This window comes from Procambarus clarkii, chromosome 27 (assembly GCF_040958095.1).
Source record: "Procambarus clarkii isolate CNS0578487 chromosome 27, FALCON_Pclarkii_2.0, whole genome shotgun sequence".
Lineage (NCBI taxonomy): Eukaryota > Metazoa > Arthropoda > Malacostraca > Decapoda > Cambaridae > Procambarus > Procambarus clarkii.
Genome location: NC_091176.1, coordinates 299,957 through 317,500, shown reverse-complemented (window position 1 = coordinate 317,500; position 17,544 = coordinate 299,957). Strand labels below are relative to the sequence as shown.

At 52.6% G+C, this 17,544-nt stretch overlaps 1 protein-coding gene across 1 annotated transcript; it reads right to left on the bottom strand.

Annotated features, from left to right (window-relative positions):
- Nucleotides 1-2,628: 2,628 nt before the first annotated feature.
- Nucleotides 2,629-13,380, bottom strand: LOC123762698 (uncharacterized). The gene is made up of 3 exons (XM_045749392.2): nt 13,335-13,380; nt 9,844-10,021; nt 2,629-3,826 (listed from the first exon to the last, which is right to left on the bottom strand). Exons 1-3 carry the CDS (start codon nt 13,335-13,337, stop codon nt 3,432-3,434), a joined length of 576 nt encoding a protein of 191 aa, XP_045605348.1. The 5' UTR covers nt 13,338-13,380; the 3' UTR covers nt 2,629-3,431.
- Between the last annotated feature and the right edge of the window lie 4,164 nt (nt 13,381-17,544).

Genomic DNA, 17,544 nt, shown 5'->3' with positions numbered 1-17,544 from the left:
GACAGTGTTTGTACCCGTGTGGCGGCCTCCCTGTCTGGTGGACAGTGTTTGTACCCGTGTGGCGGCCTCCCTGTCTGGTGGACAGTGTTTGTACCCGTGTGGCGGCCTCCCTGTCTGGTGGACAGTGTTTGTACCCGTGTGGCGGCCTCCCTGTCTGGTGGACAGTGTTTGTACCCGTGTGGCGGCCTCCCTGTCTGGTGGACAGTGTTTGTACCCGTGTGGCGGCCTCCCTGTCTGGTGGACAGTGTTTGTACCCGTGTGGCGGCCTCCCTGTCTGGTGGACAGTGTTTGTACCCGTGTGGCGGCCTCCCTGTCTGGTGGACAGTGTTTGTACCCGTGTGGCGGCCTCCCTGTCTGGTGGACAGTGTTTGTACCCGTGTGGCGGCCTCCCTGTCTGGTGGACAGTGTTTGTACCCGTGTGGCGGCCTCCCTGTCTGGTGGACAGTGTTTGTACCCGTGTGGCGGCCTCCCTGTCTGGTGGACAGTGTTTGTACCCGTGTGGCGGCCTCCCTGTCTGGTGGACAGTGTTTGTACCCGTGTGGCGGCCTCCCTGTCTGGTGGACAGTGTTTGTACCCGTGTGGCGGCCTCCCTGTCTGGTGGACAGTGTTTGTACCCGTGTGGCGGCCTCCCTGTCTGGTGGACAGTGTTTGTACCCGTGTGGCGGCCTCCCTGTCTGGTGGACAGTGTTTGTACCCGTGTGGCGGCCTCCCTGTCTGGTGGACAGTGTTTGTACCCGTGTGGCGGCCTCCCTGTCTGGTGGACAGTGTTTGTACCCGTGTGGCGGCCTCCCTGTCTGGTGGACAGTGTTTGTACCCGTGTGGCGGCCTCCCTGTCTGGTGGACAGTGTTTGTACCCGTGTGGCGGCCTCCCTGTCTGGTGGACAGTGTTTGTACCCGTGTGGCGGCCTCCCTGTCTGGTGGACAGTGTTTGTACCCGTGTGGCGGCCTCCCTGTCTGGTGGACAGTGTTTGTACCCGTGTGGCGGCCTCCCTGTCTGGTGGACAGTGTTTGTACCCGTGTGGCGGCCTCCCTGTCTGGTGGACAGTGTTTGTACCCGTGTGGCGGCCTCCCTGTCTGGTGGACAGTGTTTGTACCCGTGTGGCGGCCTCCCTGTCTGGTGGACAGTGTTTGTACCCGTGTGGCGGCCTCCCTGTCTGGTGGACAGTGTTTGTACCCGTGTGGCGGCCTCCCTGTCTGGTGGACAGTGTTTGTACCCGTGTGGCGGCCTCCCTGTCTGGTGGACAGTGTTTGTACCCGTGTGGCGGCCTCCCTGTCTGGTGGACAGTGTTTGTACCCGTGTGGCGGCCTGCCTGTCTGGTGGACAGTGTTTGTACCCGTGTGGCGGCCTCCCTGTCTGGTGGACAGTGTTTGTACCCGTGTGGCGGCCTCCCTGTCTGGTGGACAGTGTTTGTAGCCGTGTGGCGGCCTGCCTGTCTGGTGGACAGTGTTTGTACCCGTGTGGCGGCCCTCCCTGTCTGGTGGACAGTGTTTGTACCCGTGTGGCGGCCTCCCTGTCTGGTGGACAGTGTTTGTACCCGTGTGGCGGCCTGCCTGTCTGGTGGACAGTGTTTGTACCCGTGTGGCGGCCTCCCTGTCTGGTGGACAGTGTTTGTACCCGTGTGGCGGCCTGCCTGTCTGGTGGACAGTGTTTGTACCCGTGTGGCGGCCTGCCTGTCTGGTGGACAGTGTTTGTACCCGTGTGGCGGCCTCCCTGTCTGGTGGACAGTGTTTGTACCCGTGTGGCGGCCTGCCTGTCTGGTGGACAGTGTTTGTACCCGTGTGGCGGCCTCCCTGTCTGGTGGACAGTGTTTGTACCCGTGTGGCGGCCTCCCTGTCTGGTGGACAGTGTTTGTACCCGTGTGGCGGCCTGCCTGTCTGGTGGACAGTGTTTGTACCCGTGTGGCGGCCTCCCTGTCTGGTGGACAGTGTTTGTACCCGTGTGGCGGCCTGCCTGTCTGGTGGACAGTGTTTGTACCCGTGTGGCGGCCTCCCTGTCTGGTGGACAGTGTTTGTACCCGTGTGGCGGCCTGCCTGTCTGGTGGACAGTGTTTGTACCCGTGTGGCGGCCTCCCTGTCTGGTGGACAGTGTTTGTGTGTTATACTTTTATCACTTGATCTTGCTACGGGTCTCCGTGTGATAGTGGTCATAACACTCCAGCATGTGGCCAGGTGTATGTGTTCCCGTGTGAGCGGCCAGATAGGTTTTGCCACCGTGTGACCTCGCTGACCTGTAGGAACCTGTACGCTGCTCTACTATGACCTGTACTTGTTTATATTGACGTGTTGCTAGAGCATCATGTTGTCGGGTCTCTCTCTCTTTACCTGGGTTTCAGAATATTAGTTCGTGTACTAGTTGTGATTGGCAGCTTAGTTCAGTCCTTCTGGAGAACATCCCCACTGAAATGTCGTCACAGTCGTCACCCACTGACGTCACCCACTGACGTGTTGTCACAGTCGTCACCCACTGACGTCGTCACAGTGTCACCCACTGACGGGTGCCCCCCGCACCCCCGCCTCCAACAAGGACTTAGACTTTAGTAGCCTAAACGTCACTGCCACGGAAGTCTCCAGCAGGCCCTGTGTGCAGTCCGTAAGTATGGAAGTTGAGTAATAGTTAAAAGCACAAACTAGAAGTCTCGTGGTTTTATTGATAATTGTAATGGTGCCAAACAAATTTATTCTATAAATAAGTGAGAAGGTAACAGACAAACTTATTCCATACTGGTTTAAAATGTCATTAAAACTATGGAACAAAAACTGTTCCGTAGATTTGAAGATCTCATAAATTGATTCCATAATTAACATGAGCTAAAACTATATATTCAATAGTTTTGAATAAATCCCGTATGTGAATCCCGTACACATACACAAATATCAAGTATATATATGTGTATTTAGACTAACACACGTATACAGCTTCAATATATGTATTTTCCTCAGAGTCATATCATACAATAATAGACAGTATTTCTCGCACAAGTACTACGAAATAACAAATGTTGCTTGAGAAATTATTCATGATGAACTGAATTATGTTGTAGTATGTTTACTGAAGCATATATTCCGAGTAACGTGTTAGACAGGCAGACAGACAGACTCTCAGTATGAAAATGAAGAAATGTGCCGAACACATGTCTTTATTTGTCAGTGTAACCATCTCCAGTGAGATGGTGGGTACATGGTACGGAATGTGTGGCAGGTATCGTATATCTGGAAGCCTATGATGCGTACCCAGAGGGAAGCCCATGGCGAGGCAGTGGGCTCTGTGGTGTGGTTGTAATCTGACTGACCGAATGGAACATACCATCAACTGCTCCACGGTATAAGGGTCAAGGCTCTGTGTCACGCGGACTCCAGGCTGTAGACGCATAATATTTGCCATCATAAATAGGTCCTCAGGCTTGTGACTGGAGCACGTCGGTAATTACGCGCTAATACACGGGCCCCACCACCTTCTCGGGTTTCGGGAACTGTACCGAAGACGGCGTTATTTCCTCCACATCCGATGACGTCCATGGCCACTTATCTGCAGGCGTAGAGAGGGTCGGGTGCCACGGAACAGATACTTCAGGAAACACGATGGCTTGCAACGGAGAGGTGGAGCTGTTGGGTAGGAAGAGCTCCTTGTTAAGAAGGACGACATCGAGTCCATTCTCAAGGCTGAAGACGACGACGACCACATCGCCGGAAGAAAGGAGCTCAGCATGCACTACCCTAGAGTCCTCCTTCCCAGGGAGGTGCCAGCCCGGAGGCAGCGTCAGCATGGTGGTCGGGAGGCGGCTGAGGTCGTCGGCACTCTCCTGGTACACGTCCACGCCGTATTCACCTGCGGTAATCAACGTACTGTGTGTTATGAACGGGATGTGGTTTACACAGACTGCCATTATATCACAAAAAATGACCTTAAACTGCCTCCAATACAATGCACTATCAGAGCATTGCTCCCCATCACCATCTCCAACACTCTCCACCAGCCAAAATACTCACCATCGCAAAACAAACAAAGCAAACAAAGTTTGCTTGTAAAGCAAACATTCAAACATCGTTAGCCGAGCATCGTAGAAATCTCTTAAGAGGTAGACTTTAGAACAGTGACAAATAAATGGACCAACGAGCCATACATAATACCTCCCCAGACTACCCCGACGCACCTGGAGCACAGAGGTCAGCGGAGTCGGGTTACAACCTAATGGACCCGGGTTCGATTCATGCGACAGGACAATTACGTTTGGCTACGTTTCATTTCATCAGATGCCTGTGTTTATCTAACAGTAAATAGGCAACTAGTGCAGGTTGCATCCTGGGCAAGGCCAGTGGTCGGCGAGGGGGGGGGGACCTCGGTCAGCCTAACAGACGTCCTGGAACCGGTCAAGAGAGACAAGTAACTGAAGTGGTTATTAAGACAAGTAGTTAGGTGAGGACACAAACGAGGGCTCCGCTTTAAAAACATAAATATTAGCCATCCTAAAAGATTTAACACATCACTGCGGGACACACACACAACTTGTAACGCATCACTGCGGGATACACACACAACTTGTAACACGTCACTGCGGGACACACACACAACTTGTAACACGTCACTGCGGGACACACACACAACTTGTAACACGTCACTGCGGGACACACACACAACTTGTAACACGTCACTGCGGGATACACACACAACTTGTAACACGTCACTGCGGGACACACACACAACTTGTAACACGTCACTGCGGGACACACACACAACTTGTAACACGTCACTGCGGGACACACACACAACTTGTAACACGTCACTGCGGGACACACACACAACTTGTAACACATCACTGCGGGACACACACACTACTTGTAACACGTCACTGCGGGACACACACACAACTTGTAACACGTCACTGCGGGACACACACACAACTTGTAACACGTCACTGCGGGACACACACACAACTTGTAACACGTCACTGCGGGACACACACACAACTTGTAACACATCACTGCGGGACACACACACTACTTGTAACACGTCACTGCGGGACACACACACAACTTGTAACACGTCACTGCGGGACACACACACAACTTGTAACACGTCACTGCGGGACACACACACAACTTGTAACACGTCACTGCGGGACACACACACTACTTGTAACACGTCACTGCGGGACACACACACAACTTGTAACACGTCACTGCGGGACACACACACAACTTGTAACACGTCACTGCGGGACACACACACAACTTGTAACACGTCACTGCGGGACACACACACAACTTGTAACACGTCACTGCGGGACACACACACAACTTGTAACACGTCACTGCGGGACACACACACAACTTGTAACACGTCACTGCGGGACACACACACAACTTGTAACACGTCACTGCGGGACACACACACAACTTGTAACACGTCACTGCGGGACACACACACAACTTGTAACACGTCACTGCGGGACACACACACAACTTGTAACACGTCACTGCGGGACACACACACAACTTGTAACACGTCACTGCGGGACACACACACAACTTGTAACACGTCACTGCGGGACACACACACAACTTGTAACACGTCACTGCGGGACACACACACAACTTGTAACACATCACTGCGGGACACACACACAACTTGTAACACATCACTGCGGGACACACACACAACTTGTAACACGTCACTGCGGGACACACACACAACTTGTAACACGTCACTGCGGGACACACACACAACTTGTAACACGTCACTGCGGGACACACACACAACTTGTAACACATCACTGCGGGACACACACACAACTTGTAACACGTCACTGCGGGACACACACACAACTTGTAACACGTCACTGCGGGACACACACACAACTTGTAACACGTCACTGCGGGACACACACACAACTTGTAACACGTCACTGCAGGACACACACACAACTTGTAACACGTCACTGCGGGACACACACACAACTTGTAACACGTCACTGCGGGACACACACACAACTTGTAACACGTCACTGCGGGACACACACACAACTTGTAACACGTCACTGCGGGACACACACACAACTTGTAACACGTCACTGCGGGACACACACACAACTTGTAACACATCACTGCGGGACACACACACAACTTGTAACACGTCACTGCGGGACACACACACAACTTGTAACACGTCACTGCGGGACACACACACAACTTGTAACACGTCACTGCGGGACACACACACAACTTGTAACACGTCACTGCGGGACACACACACAACTTGTAACACGTCACTGCGGGACACACACACAACTTGTAACACGTCACTGCGGGACACACACACAACTTGTAACACGTCACTGCGGGACACACACACAACTTGTAACACGTCACTGCGGGACACACACACAACTTGTAACACGTCACTGCGGGACACACACACAACTTGTAACACGTCACTGCGGGACACACACACAACTTGTAACACATCACTGCGGGACACACACACAACTTGTAACACGTCACTGCGGGACACACACACAACTTGTAACACGTCACTGCGGGACACACACACAACTTGTAACACGTCACTGCGGGACACACACACAACTTGTAACACGTCACTGCGGGACACACACACAACTTGTAACACGTCACTGCGGGACACACACACAACTTGTAACACATCACTGCGGGACACACACACAACTTGTAACACATCACTGCGGGACACACACACAACTTGTAACACGTCACTGCGGGACACACACACAACTTGTAACCTTCTAGACAGATGCCTCACTTCCCATGCACACCTTCAATAGGAAAATCAAGCAAATCAAGCACTAGGAAAAATGTAAACATCACAGGATTCAATATCCACTTACGAAACATGTACATCTATCCTCGATCATGGTGGCTTAGTCTCTATTTAACCTCTCGAGCTTGGAAACGTTACGAGGCCGCCCTTGGCCTATAATGCAAACTAAACTGATATTACCGAGGAAAGATATACATGTTTCGTAAGTACATACTTAGGGGCTCTGTGAATTCCGGGCCAGGAAGACAGGTGTTATGTAGTTGGGTGTGGTGTGTGGAGGCGAGTCTCTGCTTCCCTCTCCACTCCTCACACCTCTAAGTGTTTCCTCATCACAGGCTGCTATTTGACATTATAGTTCATTATTACTAGTTCCTTTACTCACCACACTTATTCATCATCATCCACTGAATTCATCACATTTATCTACCATCACCCTGAATACTCACCGCTTACCCATCACCATCTCCCCAATATTCACTATACTTATAGATCACCATCCTAAATATTCACCACACATCTGCCTAGCACTACCTGCCCTCCCACACAACACCTGTCCCTCACCACTTGCCCTCCCACACAACACCTGTCCCTCACCACTTACCGTCCCACACAACACCTGCCCATCACCACTTGCCGTCCCACACAACACCTGCCCATCACCACTTACCGTCCCACACAACACCTGTCCCTCACCACTTACCGTCCCACGCAACACCTGCCCATCACCACTTACCGTCCCACACAACACCTGTCCCTCACCACTTACCGTCCCACACAACACCTGCCCATCACCACTTACCGTCCCACACAACACCTGTCCCTCACCACTTACCGTTCCACGCAACACCTGCCCATCACCACTTACCGTCCCACACAACACCTGCCCCTCACCACTTACCGTCCCACACAACACCTGTCCCTCACCACTTACCGTCCCACACAACACCTGCCCATCACCACTTACCGTCCCACACAACACCTGCCCCTCACCACTTACCGTCCCACACAACACCTGCCCATCACCACTTACCGTCCCACACAACACCTGCCCATCACCACTTACCGTCCCACACAACACCTGCCCATCACCACTTACCGTCCCACACAACACCTGCCCATCACCACTTGCCGTCCCACACAACACCTGCCCATCACCACTTGCCGTCCCACACAACACCTGCCCATCACCACTTACCGTCCCACACAACACCTGTCCCTCACCACTTACCGTCCCACGCAACACCTGCCCATCACCACTTACCGTCCCACACAACACCTGTCCCTCACCACTTACCGTCCCACACAACACCTGCCCATCACCACTTACCGTCCCACACAACACCTGTCCCTCACCACTTACCGTTCCACGCAACACCTGCCCATCACCACTTACCGTCCCACACAACACCTGCCCCTCACCACTTACCGTCCCACACAACACCTGTCCCTCACCACTTACCGTCCCACACAACACCTGCCCATCACCACTTACCGTCCCACACAACACCTGCCCCTCACCACTTACCGTCCCACACAACACCTGCCCATCACCACTTACCGTCCCACACAACACCTGCCCATCACCACTTACCGTCCCACACAACACCTGCCCATCACCACTTACCGTCCCACACAACACCTGCCCATCACCACTTGCCGTCCCACACAACACCTGCCCATCACCACTTACCGTCCCACACAACACCTGCCCATCACCACTTACCGTCCCACACAACACCTGCCCCTCACCACTTACCGTCCCACACAACACCTGCCCATCACCACTTACCGTCCCACACAACACCTGCCCATCACCACTTACCGTCCCACACAACACCTGTCCCTCACCACTTACCGTCCCACACAACACCTGCCCATCACCACTTACCGTCCCACACAACACCTGCCCATCACCACTTACCGTCCCACACAACACCTGCCCATCACCACTTACCGTCCCACACAACACCTGCCCATCACCACTTACCGTCCCACACAACACCTGCCCATCACCACTTACCGTCCCACACAACACCTGCCCATCACCACTTGCCGTCCCACACAACACCTGCCCCTCACCACTTGCCGTCCCACACAACACCTGCCCATCACCACTTACCGTCCCACACAACACCTGTCCCTCACCACTTACCGTCCCACGCAACACCTGCCCATCACCACTTACCGTCCCACACAACACCTGTCCCTCACCACTTACCGTCCCACACAACACCTGCCCATCACCACTTACCGTCCCACACAACACCTGTCCCTCACCACTTACCGTTCCACGCAACACCTGCCCATCACCACTTACCGTCCCACACAACACCTGCCCCTCACCACTTACCGTCCCACACAACACCTGTCCCTCACCACTTACCGTCCCACACAACACCTGCCCATCACCACTTACCGTCCCACACAACACCTGCCCCTCACCACTTACCGTCCCACACAACACCTGCCCATCACCACTTACCGTCCCACACAACACCTGCCCATCACCACTTACCGTCCCACACAACACCTGCCCATCACCACTTACCGTCCCACACAACACCTGCCCATCACCACTTGCCGTCCCACACAACACCTGCCCATCACCACTTACCGTCCCACACAACACCTGCCCATCACCACTTACCGTCCCACACAACACCTGCCCCTCACCACTTACCGTCCCACACAACACCTGCCCATCACCACTTACCGTCCCACACAACACCTGCCCATCACCACTTACCGTCCCACACAACACCTGTCCCTCACCACTTACCGTCCCACACAACACCTGCCCATCACCACTTACCGTCCCACACAACACCTGCCCATCACCACTTACCGTCCCACACAACACCTGCCCATCACCACTTACCGTCCCACACAACACCTGCCCATCACCACTTACCGTTCCACACAACACCTGCCCATCACCACTTGCCGTCCCACACAACACCTGCCCCTCACCACTTGCCGTCCCACACAACACCTGCCCATCACCACTTACCGTCCCACACAACACCTGCCCATCACCACGCATCACTCACCGTCACGAGGTTGGGATACTGTGATGTGCATGTGCTCCAGTTCCTTCTCGAGGAGGGGGGTCGCCGTCGGGGCCCTGGTCGAGGACGCCACCGCCGACAGCGTGTCCAGGTCGGCGGGCAGACCTGCCACCAGCGCCACCACTGTTGCCAGCATCACCACGCGTCGCTGAAACAATAACTGACCCAATTTAATGCTCACAAAAGTCAATTATATTACCTATACCACCTAAGAAAACAAGTCTATTCATTTAAAAATAATATTTCAGTGTCGAAAATCGTGTGGCAAAAAGTTATTTCCCGTCTCCCCTGGACAGACCTGAGCTCTCGCATTCCTGGTAAAATGTCAATACTCATTTTGTGTATATTGGCTATGACTTGTGTGGCCTGAAACGTGTCATTAGGGAACGCGTGAGAGCGGCCACGCGTGGAAGCACCCTGGAAAATCCCACACGGCGGTCAGCACTCTAGAGCAACGCCCCGAGGGGGGAGGAACAGGGGGTGGAAAGGTATGTGCTGGATAGTGTGCGAAAAGGAGAGAGAGGCTAGGAAGGAAGGATAGTGGGGAGGGTGGGGATAGACGAGGATATGCTGCCGGGTAAACCTGGGAGGGTGGGTGACAGGATTGTTGTATACAGGCGAGATAATGTGGACGGGGGCGGGATATGTACCGTACACAGAACTCCTTCATCTGAACTTGGTAGTCTATACGTGGTCACACACACCTGTTCATCAACAACCCTGATCACCATAGGTTATTAGGTTAGCAACAAGCACGGTACGACCCCCAACAGCAGTATACAATGAAGGAGAGAGAGTCCCCCAGAAACTGAAAAATAAACTAGTGATTTATTCGACTAAGAAGCAGTACAGTGTGTGTGAGTCAATACATTTGGGTGGGTCAATACATCTGGCTGGGTCAATAAATCTGTGTGGGTCAATACATCTGGGTGGGTCAATACATCTGTGTGAGTCAATACATCTGGGTGGGTCAATACATCTGTGTGGGTCAATACATCTGGGTGGCTCAATACATCTGGCTGGGTCAATACATCTGTGTGGGTCAATACATCTGGGTGGGTCAATACATCTGTGTGAGTCAATACATCTGGGTGGGTCAATACATCTGTGGGTCAATACATCTGGGTGGCTCAATACATCTGTGTGGGTCAATACATCTGGGTGGGTTAATACATCTGGGTGGGTCAATACATCTGGGTGGGTCAATACATCTGGGTGGGTCAATACATCTGGGTGGGTCAATACATCTGGGTGGGTCAATACATCTGGGTGGGTCAATACATCTGGGTGGGTCAGTACATCGGGTTCAAGTTTACAATCGGCAGAGATCAACCCTCGCTGCGCAAGTTAGGATACACACTACATATTAAACAAAATGGATAAATGCGTGCAAAAAGCTATGTAGAGAGATAGGTAGAAAGGGAGAGGGAGAGAGAGATAGATGGATAGATGGATGCATGCATGCATGCAAGTAGAGGGCGATAAATTTGAACTTCATTTAGGCCCTCTATGAATGGCGGGAACCCTCCGCACCAGCCATACCACGTGCGTAGTGGTGTGGCTGAACTTTCTGTAGTGCTAAAAATATATATTAATTTCTATACTACGTTTTACCCTTTTGACAAACACGGTAAGCGGAAGTTTGGTATATCAGTTTAACATTTTATATTTTTCGGAGGAAGCGTGAGGTCCGGCAGAGGCTTCCGTGACTCAAGGATTTTTATGATTTTTTGTCACAGGAAGAGGAAGGGACATGTGCTGGAGGTGCGTGTGTAGGTCACGCTGGCTTCCCACCATACTTCGAGGGCCACTATTAGATATGCCGAGGAGCGCACGTGTCAGATATGCCGAGGAGTGCACGTGTTAGACATGCCGAGGAACGCACGTGTTAGACATGCTGAGGAGCGCACGTGTCAGATATGCCGAGGAACGCACGTGTCAGATATGCCGAGGAGCGCACGTGTCAGATATGCCGAGGGGCGGACGTGTCAGATATGCCGAGGAGCGCACGTGTCAGATATGCCGAGGAACGCACGTGTTAGACATGCTGAGGAGCGCACGTGTCAGATATGCCGAGGAGCGCACGTGTCAGATATGCCGAGGAACGCACGTGTCAGATATGCCGAGGGGCGGACGTGTCAGATATGCCGAGGAGCGCACGTGTTAGATATGCCGAGGAGCGCACGTGTTACATATGCCGAGGGGCGGACGTGTCAGATATGCCGAGGAGCGCACGTGTTAGATATGCCGAGGAGCGCACGTGTTACATATGCCGAGGAGCGCACGTGTCAGATATGCCGAGGAGCGCACGTGTTAGATATGCCGAGGAGTGCACGTGTTAGACATGCCGAGGAACGCACGTGTCAGATATGCCGAGGAGCGCACGTGTCAGATATGCCGAGGAGCGCACGTGTCAGATATGCCGAGGAGCGCACGTGTTAGATATGCCGAGGAGCGCACGTGTTACATATGCCGAGGAGCGCACGTGTCAGATATGCCGAGGAGCGCACGTGTCAGATATGCCGAGGAGCGCACGTGTCAGATATGCCGAGGAGCGCACGTGTTAGATATGCCGAGGAGCGCACGTGTCAGATATGCCGAGGAGCGCACGTGTCAGATATGCCGAGGAGCGCACGTGTTAGATATGCCGAGGAGCGCACGTGTCAGATATGCCGAGGAGCGCACGTGTTAGATATGCCGAGGAGCGCACGTGTCAGCTATGCCGAGGAGCGCACGTGTTAGATATGCCGAGGAGCGCACGTGTCAGATATGCCGAGGAGCGCACGTGTTAGATATGCCGAGGAGCACACGTGTCAGATATGCCGAGGAGCGCACGTGTCAGATATGCTGAGGAGCGCACGTGTCAGATATGCCGAGGAGCGCACGTGTTAGACATGCCGAGGGGCGGACGTGTTAGACATGCCGAGGAGCGCACGTGTTAGACATGCCGAGGGGCGGACGTGTTAGACATGCCGAGGAGCGCACGTGTTAGACATGCCGAGGGGCGGACGTGTTAGACATGTATAACACTTTATTTTGCTTACACATACAGCAGCGTTTATCTGAATTTTGGTGTTCAGTTCCTGAGCACATCATGTGCCTTTGTAGCATTCTACACTACTGCCCACAGGATGGGGTATGGGGTCCATTATAAATGAACTAAACTAAACATCTACCGAGTCGCATCACACCTGATAGTGTCATACCACCACTTAGAACTGGCCAATGTGTTTATCAAGAATTCGTGTATGAAATAAAAAACACACACAAGACCATTTAATATTAGGTGTTGTGCTAAGGCTTACAACTCCCTCTTTCCCTGGTGGGTTATTAAGTCCACCAAAAGCTTCTACTGACCTACAGCAAGTCTTGAACATTGTCCTGAACAAAAGTGAACTTTCGTTGTACATGTACCGAGAAGCTGTGTACACCTCTCAGCGTGTATCCATACAGTATCATTAAGAAATACTCACCATTTTGTGGGTGTCCGGGGATGTTGTGTGGAGGAGCGCGGGTAGCCTACTGCCTGGTTACTCGCTTCCTCCAACACTATATATACTCTACCACTCCTCCCGATTACCCCCGCTCACAGGATCTATCGCTAGCACACCGGACGTCTCACGCTAGAACACGGGGTCTGGTGCTAGTGTACAGGATCTCACGCTAGAACACGGGGTCTGGTGCTAGTGTACAGGATATCACGCTAGAACACGGGGCCTGGTGCTAGCGTACACGGGGTCTGGTGCTAGCGTACAGGATATCACGCTAGAACACGGGGTCTGGTGCTAGTGTACAGGATATCACGCTAGAACACGGGGTCTGGTGCTAGCGTACACGGGGTCTGGTACTAGCGCACAGGATATCACGCTAGAACACGGGGTCTGGTGCTAGCGTACACGGGGTCTGGTGCTAGTGTACAGGATATCACGCTAGAACACGGGGTCTGGTGCTAGCGTACAGGATATCACACTAGAACACGGGGTCTGGTGCTAGCGTACAGGATATCACGCTAGAACACAGGGCCTGGTGCTAGTGTACAGGATATCACGCTAGAACACGGGGCCTGGTGCTAGCGTACAGGATATCACGCTAGAACACGGGGTCTGGTGCTAGCGTACAGGATATCACACTAGAACACGGGGTCTGGTGCTAGCGTACAGGATATCACGCTAGAACACGGGGCCTGGTGCTAGTGTACAGGATATCACGCTAGAACACGGGGCCTGGTGCTAGCGTACAGGATATCACGCTAGAACACGGGGTCTGGTGCTAGTGTACAGGATATCACGCTAGCTCAGAGATGACAATATAATGTTCTAATTTACTCTGGAAATATTCACGAAATGACTTCAATGTATATTGTTCCTTCTCACACAGCGTTATTTTTGTCACTGATATCACTTAGTTTTTCGTTCCTAGTGGAAGAAACTATACTATGAACTATAAATAATAATTGTTGACCAGACCACACACTAGAAAGTGAAGAGACGACGACGTTTCGGTCCGTCCTGGACCATTATTAAGTCGATTTTTAAATTTAAATTTTGCCCCGAGGGGCGAGTTTATTAGGCAGCACCACTCATCCTGTGAGTGGACACACCGCCATAGTGACAGTATTGGGCAGCACCACTCATCCTGTGAGTGGACACACCGCCATAGTGACAGTATTGGGCAGCACCACTCATCCTGTGAGTGGACACACCGCCATAGTGACAGTATTGGGCAGCGCCACTCATCTTGTGAGTGGACACACCGCCATAGTGACAGTATTGGGCAGCGCCACTCATCTTGTGAGTGGACACACCGCCATAGTGACAGTATTGGGCAGCGCCACTCATCCCGTGAGTGTACACACCGCCATAGTGACAGTATTGGGCAGCGTCAATCATCCTGTGAGTGGACACACCACCATAGTGACAGTATTGGGCAGCGCCACTCATCTTGTGAGTGGACACACCGCCATAGTGACAGTATTGGGCAGCGCCACTCTTCCTGTGAGTGGACACACCGCCATAGTGACAGTATTGGGCAGCGCCACTCATCCTGTGAGTGGACACACCGCCATAGTGACAGTATTGGGCAGCGCCACTCATCTTGTGAGTGGACACACCGCCAAAGTGACAGTATTGGGCAGCGCCACTCTTCCTGTGAGTGGACACACCGCCATAGTGACAGTATTGGGCAGCGCCACTCATCCTGTGAGTGGACACACCGCCATAGTGACAGTATTGGGCAGCGCCACTCATCTTGTGAGTGGACACACCGCCATAGTGACAGTATTGGGCAGCGCCACTCATCCTGTGAGTGGACACACCGCCATAGTGACAGTATTGGGCAGCGCCACTCATCCTGTGAGTGGACACACCGCCATAGTGACAGTATTGGGCAGCGCCACTCTTCCTGTGAGTGGACACACCGCCATAGTGACAGTATTGGGCAGCGCCACTCATCCTGTGAGTGGACACACCGCCATAGTGACAGTATTGGGTAGCGCCACTCATCCTGTGAGTGGACACACCGCCATAGTGACAGTATTGGGCAGCGCCACTCATCCTGTGAGTGTACACACCGCCATAGTGACAGTATTGGGCAGCGTCAATCATCCTGTGAGTGGACACACCACCATAGTGACAGTATTGGGCAGCGCCACTCATCTTGTGAGTGGACACACCGCTATAGTGACAGTATTGGGCAGCGCCACTCATCTTGTGAGTGGACACACCGCCATAGTGACAGTATTGGGCAGCACCACTCATCCTGTGAGTGGACACACCGCCATAGTGACAGTATTCGGCAGCACCACTCATCCTGTGAGTGGACACACCGCCATAGTGACAGTATTGGGCAGCACCACTCATCCTGTGAGTAGACACACCGCCATAGCAGCATGTACAACACTCCCCAATAGGAAGAAAACCCGCTGGGTTGTTCATCCTGTCACTTGTACCCAGACACAGCTGGGACTTGCTTAACTGTCTCAAGTGAACAGCTCCTCAAACAAGAAGATTAACATCTGTCAACCCTTAAAAGCTTACGTTATCTTGCGGGTGCAAAATGGGGAATCTTTTAAGAACAGTATCAATATTTGACAAATAGTGTTTTCCTAACTCAAACAATGTGGGGTTAATTGAGTCGATTTAATCAAGTGGATCAAGTCGATTTTTTCAGCCACGTTATTGTGACTCCTCATCTGCAGTTGAATAATAATTACTTCTGTCGCTAAACATCGTTCATATCCCATAACAATCCGGTAGTGAATTCAACGCAAACATTTTTTCCGCATATACAATTCCTAAGAACTCAATGACGTCATAGTATCATATCCCACTTGCGGATGTGTGACAATTTTAACTGTAAAAATTAACTTTGATATATTCCATGAACCGTCACCGATTCATGACAGGACGAACAACTGTTCTCACTCCGTCAAAAATAAAGATGTTTTGTCTAATTAAAAAAACGTACAAACCAAAGTAGTCCGCTTAACCTATCAAGGCCATGCACAGGAAACGTCAATAATATGGTAGTTTAATGCTTACTAACACGTCGCATTTTTAACAGATTTGTCGAGTCCGATAAAAATGCAACGTTAAGGTGAGAGGAGGAACAGGTCCATCCCTGTGCGGCGCCGGCGTCCTGTGGCCAGACGCAGGGGGAAGTGGGGGGGGGGGGGGGTGAAGGGCAGGGGAGGAGGGCGAGGGGAAGGGGAGGGGGGGGCGAGGGGAAGGGGAGGGGGGGCGAGGGGAAGGGGAGGGGGGGATAAGAATAACAAACGACGCCACCCTGACAATGAGAGATGATGCACCACGATGGCAGACATGGTATCATGACTTCACTGATGTGTTAACATTAAAGTCAAGGGCGATGTTGACGGGTATGAATCCCCTGAGCACAGGTACACGTCCCCCTGAGCACAGCTTCATGTCCCCCCTGAGCACAGGTACACGTCCCCCTGAGCACAGCTTCATGCCCCCCCTGAGCACAGGTACACGTCCCCCTGAGCACAGGTACACGTCCCCCTGAGCACAGGTTCACGTCCCCCTGAGCACAGGTACACGTCCCCCTGAGCACAGGTACACGTCCTTCTGAGCACAGGTACACGTCCCCCTGAGCACAGGTTCACGTCCCCCTGAGCACAGGTACACGTCCCCCTGAGCACAGGTACATGTCCTCCTGAGCACAGGTTCACGTCCCCCTGAGCACAGGTACACGTCCCCCTGAGCACAGGTTCACGTCCCCCTGAGCACAGGTACACGTCCTCCTGAGCACAGCTTCATGCCCCCCCTGAGCACAGGTACACGTCCCCCTGAGCACAGGTACACGTCCCCCTGAGCACAGGTACACGTCCCCCTGAACACAGGTACACGCCCCCCTGAGCACAGGTTCACGTCCCCCTGAGCATTGAGCCGTCTTTCCTCTAAGCTCTGTTTCCCAAGTTAAATCTGTTAGGAATTTCCTTATCTCCTCATAATTTCCCTTCTGGAATGTCGGCCTTTTGTTTCCTGGATGTTCCTTGAGTACATTAACCCTTCTTCGACCAGATACTCAAACATCAGTACACTGTGATCATTCATTCCCCAACCCGTCTTCGACTCAAGTCCATTACATCCAGCGGTCGATCGACCCCACAAACGCATTCATAAATTTTTACATGTTATTCATTCAAAACGGGAATTTTCTCAA